A 20,781-nucleotide genomic window follows, 5' to 3' on the forward strand; every position below is an offset into this window, starting at 1 on the left:
TCGTATCCCCTACGACTCGGATTTTTACATTCGAAGCAAGTCATCATTGTATTATTGTGGCTCGGATCATCGTATACGCTACGACTCAGATTCTTACATTCGAAGCAAGCCATCATTATGTCATGTGGCTCGGATCATCGTATCCGCTATCATCGTATCTGCTACGACTCAGATTCTTACATTCGAAGCAAGTCATCATTGTGTTATCGTAGTTCGGATCATCGTATCCGCTACGGCTCGGATTCTTATATTCGAAACAAGCCATCATTGTGTCGTGTGGCTCTGATCATCGTATCTGCTACGGTTCGGATTCTTACATTCGCAGCAAGCCATTATTGTGTTTTATGGCTTGGATCATCATATCTGCTATGGCTCGGATTTTTACATTTGACGCAAGTCATCATTGTGTTATTGTGGCTCGGATCATCGTATCTGCTACGACTTGGATTCTTACTTTTGAGGAAAGTCATTATAGTGTCCTGTGGCTCGGATCATCGTATCCGCTACGGCTTAAATTCTTACATTCGCAAGAAGCCATTATTGCATCTTGTGAATCGGATCATCGTATTCGCTACGACTCTGATTCTTACATTCGAAGCAAGCCATCATTGTGTCTTGTGGCTCGTATCATCGTATTTGCTATAGCTCGGATTCTTATATTCGAAGCAAACCATCATTGTGTCTTATGGTTCGGATCATCGTATCCGTAACGACTCAGATTCTTACATTCAAAACAAGCCATCGTTGTGTCTTATGGCTCGGATCATCATATCAACTACGGCTCAAATTCTTACATTCGAAGTAAGCCATCATTGTGCCTTGTGGCTCGGATCATCGTATCTGCTACGGCTTAGATTTTTACATTCGCAGCAAGCCATCATCGTGTCCTATGGCTCGGATCATCGTATCTGCTACGGCTGGGATTCTTACATTCGCAGCAAGCCATTATTATGTCTTGTGGCTCGGATTATCGTATCCACTACGGCTCAAATTCTTACATTTGAAGCAAGCCATCATTGTTTCATGTGGCTCGAATCATCGTATCCGCTACGGCTCGGATTCTTACATTCACAGCAAGCCATCATTATGTCTTATGGCTCAGATCATTGTATTCTCTATGACTCGAATTCTTACATTCGCAACAAGTCATTATTGTGTCGTATGGCTCGGATCATTGTATCCGCTACGGCTCGGATTCGTACAATTGTAGCAAGCTATTATTGTGTCTTGTGGCTCGAATCATCGTATCTGCTACAACTCAGATTCTTACATTTGAAACAAGCCATTACTGTGTCGTGTGGCTCGGATCATCGTATCCGCTATGACTTGGATTCTTACATTCGCAATAAGCCATCATTGTGTCTTATGACTCGAATCATCATATCCGCTACGGTTCAGATTCTTACATTCGCAAGAAGTCATCATTGTGTTGTATGGCTTGAATCATCGTATCCACTACGACTCGGGGTCTTACTTTCGAAGCAAGCCATTATTATGTCTTATGGCTCGGATCATCATATCTGTTATGGCTTTGATTCTTACATTCGCAACAAGCTATTATTGCGTCTTGTGGCTCAGATCATCATATCCGCTACGGTTCAGATTCTTACATTCGAAACAAGTCATCATTGTGTCTTATGGCTCGGATCATCGCTACGGCTCGGATTCTTACATTTGCAGTAAGTCATCATTGTATTGTGTGGCTCAGATCATCGTATCCGCTATGGTTCGGATTCTTACATTCGTAGCAAGCCATCATCATGTACTCCCGCCTGGATTCTTACATTCAGTGCAAATCATCCCTGGTTGGCAGAAATAAACAACACTTGATTAACCTGAAGGCTATAGGTAGTTGTTTGGCCTGACTAAAATAGTTGTCTTTTATTTTTGCAGGCTTATTGCTACAAAAAACATAAGAGAGTTCCTACCGTTACGTTGAAGCAACAAAGCCTACAAAGAAGGGCAGTTGTAGATACTATATTTTTGCCCGAGCCAAATATAATAAACGGGTTAACATAGTATTATTATTATTATTATTATTATTATTATTAGTATTGTTTATAGTATTTTTTATTATCATTATTATTATTATTATTATTAATATTATCATTATTTTTAAATATTATTGTTATTACTTTACTATTATTATTATTATTATTATTATCACTACTTTTGAATATTATTATTACTTTATTATTATTATTAGTATTGGCATTATTATTATTATTATTATTATTATTAGCAAGACAAAAATAGGAAAAGATGAAAAGAAAAAAAAAAAGCAAAAAGGAGGTTTTAGGATTTATTTTCGATAAATACATTGCATTCACGCGGACGGGGGTGGTGGGGGGGGGGGGGGGGGGGGGGGGGGGTGGGGAAGCCGGGGGCAAAGACCAAAAAGAAAAACAAAAATAAAAACCCAGCTCCCTCACCTCACATACAGGCAGCCCTGACGGCCCCTATCCTTCTCCCTTACTCTCTCACTCTCCCTTCCTCTCTTTCTTTTTCTCTTGGCCAGCCTGCTTCCTCCTTCTCGTTCTCGTCACCTCACTACCCATTGCTGAGCCGACCATCCCTCCATCTCATCTTCCTCTCTACTTCTGTCTTTCCTGCAAACCGCACCAACAAGACCGAAGAGAGCCCCCCTCTCGATCACCATCTTCTTCTCCTCCAGTTCCAGCAGTACATAGGTGAGCACCTAAACGCTCACGGCTCCTTCACAACAGCCGTGAACTGAGCATAGCTCTCCGCCAACCTCACGACCAAGAAGACACAGCCACCGCAGTTGCACGGCCAGACCACCTACACAGCACTGCTGCTGCCTCTCTGTTTCACAGCCACCAGTGAGCTTCCTTCTGCAACCAACGCAGACCAGCTCCTCTGCTGCCACCAACAGCAATCCCTGCTCCTCCATGCACAGGCTGCAGCAGCAGCAGCCTAGGCAGCAACCACCACGGCCAGCCTTCTCCCAGCCTCCCTACGTCACGCCCACAGCCACACACACACCCGCGTGAGTTCTGGTGAGCTCCCCTGCCTGTATGCACTACACACACACACAGCAGCATATTCCAAACACACACTCACATACACACACACACACAAACACGTGCACGTGTATTTCTTTTATATATCTTTTCTTGTTTTGATTTGATTTAATATTCAAAGTTTATGACTTCATTGTATATGTGAGTGTATTAATATATTATTTATCACAGTATTTAGTTAATATCTATATCTAGGCTTTTATTGTATATATATGTTAAAATTTTAATATTGTATCCACGGTTTCATTTTATTGTTGTGATATTTGTTTAGATTTTTTATGGTAATTATTTTAAATATTAATTGGTTCGTTTTCATTATTGTAGAATTTTTTTTACTGCGGACGTAAGAGTTCTATTGTTTAATATTTAAATGTAATAAGTTTTGATTGTTAAATATTATCAAGTGGGCCATATTCATGTTATCTGTTTAATATTTAAGGTTTTTTCTTTTTTATTTTTTTATAGGCCATATTTAAGCAGTATGATTAATATTTAGGATTTTGGTTGTAGTTATTTAAATAGGCCATATTCATTGTTGTATGTATTTAGGGTCTTTTTTATTATTGCATTCATTACATGTTTAATATTTAACGTTTATATGTTTAGGGATGTGTATTAATTTTGGTGACCATACTGAATAGGTATATATATATATACTTTTTTTTTTCTAGAAATAACTCATTTCCATAATTTCACTACTTCCTTGCCATCTCATTGGTTTCCATATTTTAACCCTAAGTTTGATTTGTTTCCTTAACTACTATTATTAATAATATTTTCTATTATTATTATTATTATTATTATTATTATTATTATATTATTATTATTATTTATTATTACCATTATTGCATTTATTAGTATTAATATTATTATTACTATTACTATTATTTTTATTCATTGTTATTATTACATTTATCGTTATTATTAATATTATTATTACTAATATTATCATTATCACTATTATCATCAGTATTATTACTATTATAAGTTATTATCATTATTATTATCATTCCCTTTTGAAGTATACGTGTATTCAATTGCATTATTTTTAGTACTTGTATTAATTTGTTATTACTTTAGTATTATGATATTTTTGATATTAAATATTTTCGATTTTTTTCCCTATGATTTCAAAAAGGGGTACAAGCTTTCGGGCTTCACAAATCTTTAGTTTCGAGGGAATATATATTATGTATATTTTTGTGATTAATTTCTTTGCTTGTATATTTTGTAAATTCATAAAAGGAGTAACATAGAAGACTTTCCAAATTTACTTTGGGATAATTTCATAATTAATTAGGTACCGTTCATACGAACGGGTGAGTAGGGGGTGCTCGTACCTTCCCCTCGCGTAACCGAACTCCCGATCGGCTTTGGTAATGTAGACCAATTCTAACCTTAATTAGGTAGTAATCAAGTGTTTTAACCACACTAAAAGGTTAGTCGCGACTCCAATATTTATGTTTTTTCCTGAAAATATAAAATAATTTTTATTTTGCCACCCTGGGGCACACGCATTCCGGGACGTTGCGAAAAAATTTCTAGTTAATTTGTCTTGGGTATTAACCAGTCAACATACTCTGTTTGAGGTTTCCACAATTTATATTGATCAACTAACATACTCCCTTTCGGTTTCCGCAAGCTTTATTTAATTTTCAATCCACGTAGTATATATGATCAAGAATTAAAATCAAACCATGCAGTTAATATAAACAAGAAATTAAATGAGAGTAGGGAAGAGAGTGAGATCGAGATTTTTTTCGAGGTTCAGCTTATACCTAGCTTACGTCCTCGTCTTAGCCCAATTCCACCTAAGGTTTCCACTATACCACTCCTTTTTAGGCGGAACAAACCATTACAATCCCTCCTTCAGGGTGGAACCCCCTCTCCAAGCAATACCCCATGCTCAATCACTCCTTCAATAGGTTAGAGCAATGCCTCTCCAAGTGATACCCCATGCTTGATCTAACAACTATTCAAGAACCTGAACCATCTACAAAATAAGAAACAAATATTGGTATACAAAGACACTCTCCAAAAGAATACATTAGTACAATTGAAATCTATATAATTCAAACAAAATCACAATATAGAAAGACGAAGCTTAAGAAGATATTACCAAGGTTCTTTCTTAGTTCTAAAACTCAGTTAAGAGCACAAGAACCGTGGCCTTTAAATCAACAAAATCTCAGTAGTGAAATTTATAAATTGATTGCACAAGAGAGCTTTGAGAGAATTTGGATATTTGAGAGCAAGAAAGCTTGATTGTTGTATTTTCTTGGTGTATTTAATCCTTAGCCTTGTGGGGTTATTTATAGATGAGAAACCAAGTCTATTTTGTGTTCCTTAAGTGACTTGGAGTGTTTCCCAAGTTTATAGAAAGTTTGGAGCACAAGAAATACAAATTTAAATTTTAAAATATTTTAAAAATATAGCTGTTAACAGTGTTCAGTAGACTGAAGTATCGAGTTCGGTCTTTTGAAGTTCTTTAAAACACTGAAAAACTAACTAGAAACAGGGTCAGTCGACTGGGCTAACGTGGTTCAGTCTTCTGAGACTATATTGCCTCTTAAGATTTCGTCAGGAAGTTCTTCAGTAGACTAAACTTAATCTTCAGTATTTTAAGGAAATTCTTCAATCTTCAAAGGATAAACTTCAGTCGTCTGGGTAGTTAAAATTCTAGTTTTTCAGTTTTAGTTTTCAAAAAATCTTTGCTCTCTTACTTTGATTTATAAAAACTTTATTCGGGGTTTTGTAAAATAAAGTCTCTAAGTTCACAATGACCCCTAAAGAATTTCATGTATCCATATTGAAGTTGTTTGAAGTATTTGCATAAAGACTTCTTAAGACTTTGACATTCTAAGCACTTAGTCTACATGCTTGTCTTTCTTTGACTCCATCTTGTCTTTAAGGTTCAATATACTTTAAGCTGTTAGGAAGTTCTCTTTAATATTCATACTCTCATGATCTTTAAGCTTTATTAGATCATCTTTGAATCCATGCCTTAATATTCTTTAAACTTCATTTGATCATCTTTCTTTGGAGTATAAGCTTTCAATGATTCGTGTGAGCACTTGACCTTGTATTCACATACTTGAGTCTTGAAATATTTTTATTTAACCAAATATGTTAAGTTCCTCTGATTTTTTATCATCAAAACAAGATTTTAAACTTAGTAAGGGCAATAATATATATAATAATAATTTTTTATTAATTAATTAATTATTTTATTTTATTTATTTTTTCTTTTTCTTTTTACATTATTACCCTAATCATATATATATATATATATATATATATATATATATATAATAACATAATATGTATAAATAAATAAATATTTATTTATTTATTTATTATTTTTTAATAATAATTTTTTATTAATTAATTAATTATTTTATTTTATTTATTTTTTATTTTTCTTTTTAGACTATTACCCTAATCATGTATATATATTTTTGAGATCATTACATTGCTGCTTTTTCAAAAATGGTGGTTGTGTGTGTGAATTCAACAATGGAGTAAGACATGTTGACTGCATTTTCCACAGGCCACTGTATTTTTCACACGCCATTGCTTTGTCCCTTCTTGACTGACGAGTTGGCCACGACTTTGCCCCTTAAGAAGGGTTGCATTTCTATTCCTCATCATCTTCTCTACATTTTCCACACACTACTGCATTTTCCACATGCAATCACTTTGTCCCTTCTTGACTTATGACTTGGCCATGACTTTATCCCTATTCCTCATTAGCTTCTCTGCCATCGGCAAGTTTCTTTGAGTACTCACTCAAGCATGAAGTGTAATAATCCTAAAAAAATTAATTAAATTAAATTAATAATATAATATATATATATATATATAATAGGATAATATATGTATTATTATAATATTATATTATTGTGAACACTTAAATTATAAGAAAAAAATATAATAAAATAAAGTAAAGATGTTAAATACATATGTATACGCTTTGTAAGAGTACAAGTGACAAAAGACATACGTATTAAAATACGCTCTGTAAGCGGACAAAAGTATAGATTACAAATTCTTGTGGATAGATTTCAAAGGAGAAAAAAAAATCACGACATGCACCAAATCTAAGCACGTCGGTATGAAGAAAAATCACATTTGGCACCAGATCTACGACTTTTGCCAAAAGTGATGCCGCCAAAGTCGAGAAAAATCACACTCAACACAAGAGAGCTTTTAGAGAATTTGGAGACTTGAGAGTAAGAAAGCTTGATTTCTATATTTTCTTGGTGTATTTAATCCTTAGCCTTGGGGGGTTATTTATAAATAAGAAATCAAGTCTATTTCGTGTTCCCCAAGTGACTTGGAGTATTTCCCAAGTTTATAAAAAGTTTGGAGTATAAGAAATACGAATTTGAATTTTAAAGTATTTAAAAATTATAGCCGTTAATAGTGTTTAGTAGACTAAAGTATTGGGTTCGGTCTTTTGAAGTTCTTTAAAACACTGAAAAACTAACTGGAAATAGGGTCAGTCGACTGGGCTGACATGGTTCGGTCTTCTGAAGCCATACTGTCTCGTCAGGATTTCGTCAGGAAATTCTTCAATAGACTGAACTTAATCTTCAGTCTTCTGAGGATAACCTTCAGTCGTCTGAGTAGTTAAAATTCTGGTTTTTCAGTTTTAGTTTTCAAAAACTCTTTGCTCTCTTACTTTGATTTATAAAAACTTTATCCAGGGTTTTGTAAAATAAAGTCTCTAAGTCCACAATGACCCCTAAAGAGCTTCATGTATTCATATTGAAATTGTTTGAAATACTTACATAAAAACTTCTTAAGACTTTGATATTCTAAGCACTTAATTCTTCATGCTTGTCTTTCTTTGACTCCATCTTGTCTTCAAGCTTCAATATACTTTAAGTTGTTAGCAAGTTCTCTTTAATATTCATACTCTCATGATCTTCAAGGTTTATTAGATCATCTTTGAATCCATGCCTTAATATTCTTTAAGCTTCATTTGATCATCTTTCTTTGGAGTATAAGCTTTCAATGATCCTTGTGAGCACTTGACCTTGTATTCACATACATGAGTCTTGAAATATCATCACTTACCAAATATGTTAAGTTCCTTTGATTTGCTATCATTAAAATAAGATTTTAAGCCTTGTAAGGCCAACAATCTCCCCTATTTTGATGATGACAAACAAAAATAAAAAAATTGAGTATATCTTAAAAAGACTCCCCTTTACAATAAGCATCAACTTAACAATATTTGCAATATCAAGATCAATTTCAATATTAATTTCAATATCATGCTCATATATCAAAATCACATCATTCAAGATCAAGATCACATCATTCAAGATCAAATACTTTCATAGTTGAGCCAATATACATGCTTAGGTATGCAGTATCATGCTCAATTTTTGCCCAAAACTTCTCCCCCTTTTGACATCAATAAAAAAGAGTAAGATATCAAGAAAAACGTGTAAATATGAAGGCAATGAGTAACCATAAGCAAAAGTATAGATCTAGTGAAGGCTTAAAACAAAAACTTTACATTCAACATGTATAAAAATATAGACAATAAGTTCCCAAAGTAGTATAAGAAAATACAAAAGATTGTATATCATAATTTTCAATGATTTTCAGTAATGAACTTAAATCATGATTTCATTATTTATCAAGTCTAACTCCCCCTGAATGAAATGTATTTCAAATTCAATAGGTTTATAAATTCATTCTTGAAGTATAAACTATGTATTTATGAAGGTGTCAAGATTACCAATCATGCTTTTAAGTTTATCATTTCATGCTCAAATATCAATAATATCATGTAAGTACCCATGGATACCAATATCATATCAATATCATCAATATCATAACATGCTCATGTTTAGTTTGTTCACATTCAAATTTTTCTAAATCTTCTCCCTCTTTTTATATTAACCAAATGATTAAACTAAAAGAAATCTTATGCTAAGGTACTAAGGACAAGAAAATTTCGCATTTATATTGCAATAACAAGGTTTATAAGCCAACATTTATCATAACATGTTTATCCATTAGTCAGTCATGCAAGAAATATATAATGTGATCCATCATTAGCATGTAAACTGATATGGTCAAGAATTAATTTCATACTCACATATCAATATCATATCAAGATTCATGCTTCATAATCATGTTCAATAATTTCATGCTCAAATTTGAAATGTATAGTAAGCCATAAATCATCAATATAAGTCAAGTCATTATCATGTTTTTGGCAATATCAAGATATCATACATCTCAGCATTTTAGTATAGTTATAGCTCAGTATTTACTTCACATTATCATATCATTAGTATCTCACCACATATGTATATTAGAATATTAGCATTTAGCATGTAACAATGTAGCATATCATATAAGCAAGGAGCATATTATTATCATTTGTGCATTGTGCTACAATTTTGCTCAAATTGTTCTCATGTTGCTCAATTTGCTTCATATTTTCTTTCTTTTGATTTTATATAAATTCCAAAAATTCTTAGTGCTTTCTAAATCTTAATATTTTCCAAGTTAAGCCTTGTACAAATCATCTTATGATTTTGGCCAACAATGTCATTTTTGTTTTTATTTGTTTCAATGTTATAGTCATCAATAAGCTCTTAAACTCTTCTCTGAGATTTTTCATTTCAACTAGTTCAATATCCTTGTATTGAATTGGATTAAGAAGTTTTCTCAATTTCTAAAAGGGAATGACTAATCCTAATATCTTTGGAGTCCTTAGTTTCTGAACTAGGCTTTTTATCTAGGTACCCATACTTTCTTCAGTCCAGATGATTTAAAAGATGTTGATTCTTTTATTCTCCAAACTTGTCTAATTTTTACATCTTTCCTCTTTAATGGACATTCAAACTTAATTTGCTCTTTCTTCTTACGTAGAAAACATATAGTGTGAGTATAAGCATTAGAGGAGGTGCTAGCATAGTCTTTTATCACATTCTCATTCTTGCTTTCTAGTCTATTGATTTTTAAATCTTTTTCTCTTTCAGCAAGTTTTAGAGATTCCAACATTTTCATTACACCTTCATTTTTATTTTTCAATGATGTATATCTTTTAATCATATTAACTACAATCTTATGCACCTTGAATAGTTCATTTTGAAGTTCTTCATAAGAAGACATACTTTCATCATTGGATTCTTCTGCTGAGTCATCACAAGAATTATTAAAAGATTTGGATGAGGAACTTTGTTCTTCATCATTATCCCATGCCATAAAACAATCAATCTCTTGGTCACTTGATTCATTATTTGAACTACTTGTACTCATATTATCCCAAGTAGTTACTTTCATTGCCTTTTTCTTTTTCTTTTTGGAATATTTCTTAAGTTGTGGACAATCCAATTTTATATGTCCAATTTTTTTTACAATTATAGCATGTTGGAGGTTCAGCCTTTGTTTTCTTTTTACTGATTTCCTTTTCTTCTTCTTCATTTGATTTTGAGTTCTAGATTTTTCCTGTAAATTTATTCTTCCTATTAAGAATTTTTGCAAGTTTCTTGGATATGAAGGCTATTTCATTTTCATCCATCTTTTCTTCTTCTACATCACTAGAGTTTTTGTTTGATGCTTCAAAAGCAATGGATTCCTGAGCTTTAGATTTTTCACATCTTTCATTCATAGCCATCTCGTACGTGAGAAGGGATCCTATGAGTTCATTTAGTGAGGTAGTCTTAAGGTTTCTACCTTACGTTATGGCTGTAGCTTTTGGTTCCCATGCAGGTGGAAGTTCTCTAAAGATTTTACGTATCATCTCATAGGTAGAATATGTTTTCCCCAAAGCGTTTAATGAGTTTATGACATGTGTAAACCAAATGTACATGTTTGTAATTGATTCATCGGGATTCATCCTAAAAGATTCGTATTCACTAGTCAACATATTAATTTTATTGTCTCTAAAATCTATGGTATCTTCGCAGGTTACCTCAAGTTTATCCCAAATTTCCTTTGCCGTTTTATAAGCCATGACTCTATTGAATTCATTAATGTCAAGTACACAATATAAGGCGTTTATAGCACTAGAGTTGACTTGCAGCATTTTATGATCGATTTTAGTCATATCTTTTTCTTCCTTTGGAACCTCTTTTCCATCTACTAGTTCGGTAGGAATTAAGTCACCATTTGTGACAACCTTCCAAGCTTTCCAATCCATGGTTTGAAGATAAATCCTTATTTGTTGTTTCCAAAAAGTATAATTAAGTCCATAAAAAAATAGGTGATCTAGTTGAGGATGGACCCTCTCCAAAGGGAGCTACTCCTAGGTGTGTCATATAGATCTTTATGTAGCTTTTAGTTAGAATTTCCTACAACCCAGCTCTAATACCAATTGAAAGTTAAGGTGTAGTCCCAAGAGGGGGGAGGGTGAATTGGGTTATTAAAATTTACTTTTAACTCTTATTACAAATTTGCAACTTTTTGTTAATTTAGTGAACACACAAGTTTGTTTCCCAGCTCTAATACCAATTGAAAGTTAAGGTGTAGTCCCAAGAGGGGGGGTGAATTGGGTTATTAAAATTTACTTTTATCTCTTATTACAAATTTGCAACTTTTTTTGTTAATTTAGTGAACACACAAGTTTGTTTTAACTTCTAATGCTTAGTTAGATTAACCACAACTTAAATATCAACACAACCCAATAATTCTCAACAATATCAATTAAACAAATATTAAACCATTCAACCACAATATCTCAATCAATATATGATATGTAGTACTTTTGCAATTTCCAGCTTTTACAAGATCTCAAAGTAGAATTTGTTTGTCACCCTATATATATGAACTTGATTCAAGCTCTGTATGAATGAATTGTGTTTCCTCAATACAAACCACAACTCAAACTTTAAATAAACTTTTAGTTAATTCGTATTGGGTGTTAACCAATCAACGTACTCCCTTTGAGGTTTCCGCAATTTGTATTGATCAACCAACATACTCCATTTCGGTTTCCACAATCCCAAAAACAAATTAAACCTTGGTTTATTTATTTTTCAATCCACGTAGTATATATGATCAAGAATTAAAATCCAACCACGCAGTTAATATAAACAAGAAATTAAATGAGAGTAGGGAAGAGAGTGAGATCGAGATTTTTTACATGGTTTGGCTTATACTCGACCTACGTCCTCGCCTTAGCCCAATACCGCCTAAGGTTTCCACTATATCACTCCTTTCCAGGCAGAGCAAACCATTACAATCCCTCTTTTAGGGTGAAACCCCCCTATCCAAGCGATACCCCACGCTCGGTCACTCCTTCAATAGGCTAGAGCAACGCCACTCCAAGCGATACTCCATGCTCGGTCTAATAACGATTTAAGAACCTAAACCATCTACAAAATAAGAAACAAATATTAGTGTACAAAGACACTCTCCAAAAGAGTAGATTAGTACAATTGAAATCTATATACTTAAAAAAAAAAATCATAATATGGAAAGAGGAAGTTCAAGAAGATATCACCGGGGTTCTTCCTTAGTTGTAAAACCCAGTCAAGAACACAAGAACCGTGACCTTTAAATTAGAAAAATCTCTCTAGTGAAATTTATAAATTGATTGCACAAGAGAGCTTTGAGCGAATTTGGAGATTTGAGAGCAAGAAAGCTTGGCTATTTTATTTTCTTGGTGTATTTAATCCTTAGCTTTGGAGGGTTATTTATAGATGAGAAATGAAGTCTATTTTGTGTTCCCCAAGTAACTTGGAGTTTTTCCTTAGTTTATAGAAAGTTTGGAGCACAAGAAATACAAATTTGAATTTGAAAACATTTAAAAATTATAGCTGTTAACAGTGTTCAGTAGACTGAAGTATCGGGTTCAGTCTTCTAAGTTTTTTAAAAACTTACTTTGATTTATAAAAACTTCATCTGGGGTTTTGTAAAATAAAGTTTCTAACTCCACAATGACCCCTAAAGAGTTTCATATATCCATATTGAAATTGTTTGAAGTACTTGCGTAAAGATTTCTTAAGACTTCGACATTCTAAGCACTTAGTCTTTATGCTTGTCTTTCTTTGACTCCATCTTGTCTTCAAGCTTCAACATACTTTAAGCTATTAGTAAGTTTTATTCATACTCTCATGATCTTCAAGGTTTATTAGATCATCTTTGAATCCATGCCTTAATATTCTTTAAGCTTCATTTGATCATTTTTCTTTGAAGTATAAGCTTTTAATGATCCTTATGAACACTTGACCTTGTATTCACATACTTGAGTCCTGAAATATCATCACTTAACCAAATATGTTAAGTTCTTCTGATTTGTTATCATCAAAACAAGATTTTAAGTTTTGTAAGGCCAACAATATATATAATAATAATTTTTTATTAATTAATTAATTATTTTATTTTATTTATTTTTTCTTTTTCTTTTCAGATTATTACCATAATCATATATATATATATATGATTACGGTAATATATATAAATAAATATTTATTTATTTAATTATTATTTTTTAATAATATTTTTTATTAATTAATTAAATATTTTATTTTATTTATTCATTTTTTCTTTTTCTTTTTAGATTATTACCCTAATCATGCTATACATTTTCGGGATCATTACATTGCTGCTTTTTCAAAAATGGTGGTTATGTGTGTAAATTCAACAATGGAGTAAGACATGCTGACTGCATTTTCAATAGGCCACTATATTTTTCACATGCCATGACTTTGTCCCTTCTTGACTTACGACTTGGCCACGACTTTGCCCCTTAAGAAGGGCTGCATTTCTATTCCCATCATCTTCTCTACATTTTCCACACGCCACTGCGTTTTCCACACGCCATCACTTTGTCCCTTCTTGACTTACGACTTGGCCACGACTTTATCCTTTGAGAAGGGGTTGCATTCCTATTCCTCATCATCTTCTCTACCATCGGCAAGTTTCTTTGAGTACTCCAACTCAAGCATGAAGTGTAATAATCCTAAAAAAATTAAATAAATTAAATAAATAATATAATATATAACAAGATATTATATATATTATTATATTATTGTAAACACTTAAATTTTATGAAAAAAAATATAATAAAATAAAAATAAAGATGTCAAATGCATATGTATATGCTTTGTAAAAGTACAAGTGAAAAAATACATATGTATAAAAATATGCTCTGTAAGTATACAAAAATACAGATTACAAATTCTTGTGGAAAGATTTCAAAGGAGAAAAAAAAAATCACGGCATGCACCAGATCTAAGCACATCGGTCTGAAGAAAATCACCTTTAGCACCAGATCTAAGACTTTTTCCAAAAGTGCTACCGCCAAAGTTGAGAAACTTGTTAGATCTATGACTTTTGCCAAAAGTTTCATCGCCAAAATTGAGAAGCTCGCCGGATCTACGACTTTTGCTGAAAGTGCCACCGCCAAAGTCAAGAAACTCGTCAGATCTGCGACTTTTACCGAAAGTGTTGCTACCAAAGTTGAGAAGCTCATTGGATCTACAACTTTTGCCGAAAGTGTTGCGCCAAAGTTGAGAAGCTCGTCGAATCTATGACTTTTGTCAAAAGCACCACTGCAAAAGTTGAGAAAATCGCTTGATCTGAACCCCATTTGTCAAAAAATGTCACCATCCAAGTAGAAGATGCCGGTGACGTCGAATTTGAAGTATCCAGTCGAGAACGTCACCATGGGGGAAAAAATTGGTGTTGTTGGTGTCGAAATTTGTTATGCGTCCACATCACCGGATGTAGATAGCGAGATTGGATCTCACCTATAAATACCCAAGCCTTTTGCCAACTCGTAAGTTAAGAAGGGGCAAAGTCATAGGGTGTAGAAAATGCAGTGGCGTGTGAAAAAAGCAGTTAGCATGTCTTACTCCATTTTTGAATTCACACACTATTGACCTGATAGGTCACACCTAGTTTTGATCATGAAAAATACTCTTGGTACTAATGGTTGTACTAAGACTTGCATGCAGGTTCACTGTGATGACTCAAAAATATATATACGATTAAAGTATAATAATAATAAAATAATAAAAATGGTCATTAAGTTAATATCAATAAAAAAGTGTTTTTCTATAGGATCCTTGATTCCATGTTTGATGTCTAAGAAAAACCTTGTCTTAGCGAGTGCTCAGAGACCATTGCGACTCAGTCGCTTCCTAGAGGTTGGCCTAGTCAAAATGGAATTTCATAGGATAAACAGAATAAACACTATTTGTACACGTAAATAAGTACATATGCATAAAATAATATTTTGATAGACATAATTTGTAGAAATATATGATGAAATAATAATAATAATAATAATATAGGTATCATATGATGGGCCCACAAGATTGTGTGGGGCCCACATGAGTCCCGAAGTTGTGTGGGGTCCATATGAGTCCCAAAGCTGTTCGGTACCGCAACTTAAAATTTAAATGGATCGGAGTGCACCAACACTGTTTACAGAGTGATTTTATATGGTAATGGATTTCTCCTGAGTGCACACCTGGGTCGGACCAGGGTTTAGTAGGAAAAATCTCACTTAATGATGATTTACGTTGATTTAGTTTGGCCAGCCAGCCAGTTAAGTCCAGTTTTCGGACCACAAAACCCAGTCATGGGGATAAACATGACTTACGATTAACATGCATAAGGGCGATTTTTACAGTATATGTATATACATATTTAATTACGTGTACAAAATTATTAATGATTTGAAAGTAAAGTATAGTTTATATGAACATGACCATTATTGTGCCTAAATGATGATTTAAAGGAAACGTATAAGGAAAAGTAGATATATATATATATATATATATATATATAAAATTAAAAATTATAATTACAGTTTTTAAAGTCAAAAGTTTAATTTAACAGTTATAGTATATGATTATAAAATTTTACTGTTGTAGTTGATGGCAAAAGTTTTTATGCAGAAAATTTTAAATTTACATTTATTTTAAAAGAATTTTTTATAAGTTATAGTATTAAATATTATTTTACGAAATTATAAAAACTCATTTTGGCCACACACTAATAATAATCTTATTTACTTACTGAGCGTCGTCTCACCCGAATCATTATTTTACATTTCAGATCATTTTGAAGAGTATACCATAAATCTGGCATAGCAAGTGCATAGGTGGGAATAGAGAGAGCTTAGTAGAATAAAAAAAATTAGCATGGTACAATTTAGAATATATTTGTGTATTTTAGAATTTTAGAAAATTTCATTTTAATAGTTGAGACATATATTTGTAATAAAGCTAATTAGTGCTCTGGTAATAAAAATAATTTAGATTTATTTGCGTTCGCTAAAAAATTTATATACAGGAACCCATTCGGGTTCGGGTCCTTACATTCACTTTGTGCGCGCTTTCGGACTAAAAGACATACCATAATGGCGTGTGGTGATCGTGCCAAAGAATGAAGAAATTTTGTACTGTATTTGTATTTATTATTTCATTTCTTTATTCTTGGTTGTAATATTTATTATGGACTGTACATCCTGCGGTTTGTAATAATTTGCATCATGCATGGTAGGTAGGTATGCTCAAAATAGACCCTAGTTGGACTTTAGGTACCTACATTTAGTACACAAGTCCCCAACATCACTCTTCATATCAGGGGAATCAATTTAGGCTAAAATAAACTTAATAGAAAATATCGAGTGTTCGGGCGACCGAACCTATGCCGTGTAAAACAGTTTAGGCGACTGAACAAGTCAAAATATTGACTCTGTGTTTGGGCACCCGAACTTGATTTGTGCATATCTTCCTCGGGTACCCGAATCTATGTCAGAGCACTTTTCAACTACTCGGGCGACCGAACGATCTTGTTCAAATTGGGCTCGAGCGACCGAATTAGATAGGTTAATTGAACTTGGAACTGGCCACCCGAATTTACTAACAAATGCTACTAACTTTTGTTCAGTCAACCGACTGTTTCCTCAGGCACTCAAACCATTAAAAATTGGATTTTTGACTAAATCTGTTCGGGCGCCCAAATTTCAGGCTGAGCACTCAAACCTCGCGAGTTAAAATAATTTTTACCAATTTTTCAATGAGGTAAACTGGGTTGATTTTCTTAATGGCTTTTGAAATAAATTTAATTGTTCCCATTGTGTCCCCAACGGTCAAAAAATCCTCCTTGCCTATAAATACCTGTTTATTTGTCATAATTAGCAAGGATTAGCATTTTGATTAACACCAAAATTCTCTCAACTTCCAAAATCCTATTTTAGCCTATACTACTCCCAAACACTCATACACTCCATATTTCTTGATCTTTCAAGTATTGTGAGTATTTCTAAACTGATTGTGCTTAGTCTTACTAGCTAATACTCTCATTTGGTGCATTGTTTGATTGATTTTATTTGAGAGTATAGTCTTAAGTTCTTCCACCGATTTTATTTGATAAATCTTGTGTGGGAAAACTTAGAAGGTTGTGGTTCTTGCATTGTCATTGCAAGACACCTAAACCTATATTTTTGTGTGCAAAAATCCTTTTCAAAAGTTAGTTTTTCAAACAACTCCATTGTGCTTTGTATATTGAAATTTCTTATTGAGATTGTTTGAATCAACTTGCTTAGCATATTTGAAACCCTGATTTAATTTTGTATTATTCACGTATTGTGTTTCAAATCTTGCTTTGATATACACTCTAGATTTGGACTGATAATCTATACTTGATTGAGTGTTTAACACACGTTAGAACACTGAGCATATTTACATATCATTCATACTTGCAATATTGATTGAGTTGTACTGGTGCACATATCTTCTTGTGTAGAAGCATATTTCCGTGTACAAATTTTATACACATTGGTTGTATTGCAGGCACGGGCCTAAATAGGGAGACTAGCCCTGTTGAATAGGTGCACCATCCTAATAAGTCGTGTTGGTTGAGGTCAGCTCCTTGAATTGACTTGGTTGTAACCGGTGTCGCTTCACCCGTTAAGTGAGTTTTAGTAAAATCCTTGTACTAGTGTAGCTAAGATAGGGACGTAGGCAATTTGGCCAAACCTAGACTGACTCTAGGTTGTACTACACTGTTGATAAAACTAGTAAACCAATTCACCCCCCCTTTTGGGGTTGCACCAAAACTAACACACACAACAATTTTTGAAAAGCAGCAGTGTAATGATACAAAATATATATATATATATATATATATATATATATACATAATTAGGGTAATAATAAAAAAAAAGGGAAAACCACATTATAAAGGAAAAAAAAAAAAATAGGAGTTATTTATATATATATATTCTATAATGTTATTATATACTATATATATTATGTTATATCTTATTGTATTATTTATTATTATATTATTATTAGTATATATAGATTTATATATATATATTATATTATTATACATATATTATGTTATTGTTTATTGTTATTATATTATTATTTTATTATGTTGTTATATGTGTGTGTGTGTGTGTGTGTGTGTGTGTGTATTATGTTATTCTATATTATATTATTATAATATTATGTTATTATATACATACATATATATATATATATATGTTATTATATTATTATATTATTGAATTAATATAATCCATAGAAAAACAATGAGAAAGAAAGGGGCACCACCTACAGCTACCTCATTCCTTTCCAATTCACATGCATGCAGCGCCTCACCACCCCACTACGTAAAACACGTTGAATCACACAAATTAATTAAACACCACCACCTTCCCCTCCTACCCCTTCATTTCTTTCCCTACAACCTCCTTCCCCCCTCCCCTCCTAATTGACCCTCGCCGGCCTAATCAAAATGGCTCTTCGGGTTTGGCCAGTTCTCCTCCTCCTGGCCTTAACCTTTGCCTTGGTTGCAAAGTCCACCGCTTCCTTCGACGACGTCAAATGGAGCTTTCCCCACATCTCCAACAGCGGTGGCTGTAACGGCCTCGTTGGGGACTGCATTGGCACGGAAGATGAAATGATGATGAGCTCAGAGGCCTCCCGTCGAGGCCTTGCCCAAGCCCGGAGGTACATCAGCTACGGCGCACTCAAGAAGAATAACGTGCCGTGCAGTCGTCGGGGACAATCTTACTACAATTGCAATGGCAGCGGGAAGGCCAACCCTTACAAGCGTGGTTGCAGCTCCATCACGCGTTGCGCCAGAACCACTAATTAAAATGAAAAGATTGAAAGAGAAGAAGACAGAAAGGAGAGTTCAAAATTTCTTTAATATTTTGTGTGTTTGGTGACAATCATTGATAATTGAACAGGAGAATTAATACATAATAAGAATACATATATACTATAATGTTCCTGTGATGGGATGATTATTTTTTGAGTTTAAGTGGTATATATAATAGCTTCCTCTTTTTAAATCTAATCATGATTGTTGTACTATACATTTATGTTATTAATTTGATGTGGAAGAAATAAGAAGAGTTTATTGATTAATTAATTAATTTGCTTGGGTGGCTTTTGAGGGTATTGTCTTTTTCTATTCTTCTTTTTTTTTTTTCTTTTTTTTTTAAGGTTTGTGTTACAGATGAAATATTGATGGAGAGGGAGAATTAATTATTGAAATTTGATTTTTGTAGATGGGGATTTAATTTTGTGTTTCTGTTGAAGGTTCCTTCCTCTTTTTTTTTTTTTTTCTTTTCTCTTGTTTATTCTTTTTTCTGGGGTAGGAGGAGGGGTAATCTTATATCATTTTTCATCCTTCAAAATACATATAACATTAAAGTCACAAATTTTAACTAATAGAATGTTTCTTTTGAACAATTAAAGATTCATAAGGACAAACGATATAGATGACATTACCAGGTACGAATTTATTCTTTGCTTAGATGATATATGATACAAAATAAAAAAGCCATAAACAGTAGCTAGACCAGAGATTTGTAGATGGAAATTAGTAGGTGGTGCTGCCTATTTCTCATTAAGGTTCAAGAGAGCATGATGAGTGCAAGACGGGCAACTAGTAAATGTCAACATGGCAATGCACCATTGTTCAAATTGAGTTTAACCACATATTGCGATCTTCCATGTTTTTTGTTTTCTCAATCTGAAGTTTATATTGATCTAGATTACAGTCGGAGATAATTTATCTTCCATTTACCTAATCTAAACTCGTAATTAGTTCAACTTTCGTCAAAATTTATTGTAAAATTTTGAATAACCAACCTTTTTTAATCCATCTTGGTTCGCGTGAAACTTTGGTAATTAATAGGGTACAATTGCACACCTTCAATGTGTGTGTGTGTGTGTCTATCTATATATATATATTGAAAGTGATATTCACCACATGATTAATCAACTTAACTCCTGCACAATCTATATTGATAATAATAAGTCTACTGACTACACGTATTCTCAGAGTCTGGAGACATCAAACTATAAGGCACCTTTAAGAGGAACATTTTTTTTTTATAACTTTCCTAGTCCTTTAGATTATGCAACAGTTTGATTTTATTTGAGCCTTACAATACATTTTTACGCCATCTATCCTAACAAGTGATTGAGCCTTTACAATCAGTTCCTAAGCCGCTCGTAGTACTTGTTCTTTGTCTCTTTATTCTTTTTGAATTTTTTTAAGACTCTCTTTGAAATTTGAAAATTTTGAGGGAAGAAAAGGAAAATGTAGAAGAAACCACTTTTTAATGTTTGACTATAAAGAAAAGTAAGAAAGAAAACAAAAAATATACCAAATCAAAGAATAAAATTTTAATTTTATGCATCATTAACATTTGAAATTTTCTTAATTTTGAATTATATTAGAATATATATATATATATTATGTTATTATATATATATTATTA

At 32.8% G+C, this 20,781-nt stretch overlaps 1 protein-coding gene across 1 annotated transcript; it reads left to right on the plus strand.

The window, feature by feature from the left end:
• The first annotated feature begins 18,779 nt into the window (after positions 1-18,779).
• On the plus strand, positions 18,780-19,142 carry LOC131155566 (protein RALF-like 22). The gene has a single exon (XM_058108824.1). It carries the CDS (start codon positions 18,780-18,782, stop codon positions 19,140-19,142), a length of 363 nt encoding a protein of 120 aa, XP_057964807.1.
• Positions 19,143-20,781: the final 1,639 nt, after the last annotated feature.

This window comes from Malania oleifera, chromosome 1, assembly GCF_029873635.1.
Source record: "Malania oleifera isolate guangnan ecotype guangnan chromosome 1, ASM2987363v1, whole genome shotgun sequence".
NCBI lineage: Eukaryota > Viridiplantae > Streptophyta > Magnoliopsida > Santalales > Ximeniaceae > Malania > Malania oleifera.

What these genes read in the sequence shown, in the direction of transcription:
- LOC131155566 (XM_058108824.1), top strand. Translation starts at nt 18,780, where the DNA reads ATGGCTCTTCGGGTTTGGCCAGTTCTCCTCCTCCTGGCCTTAACCTTT.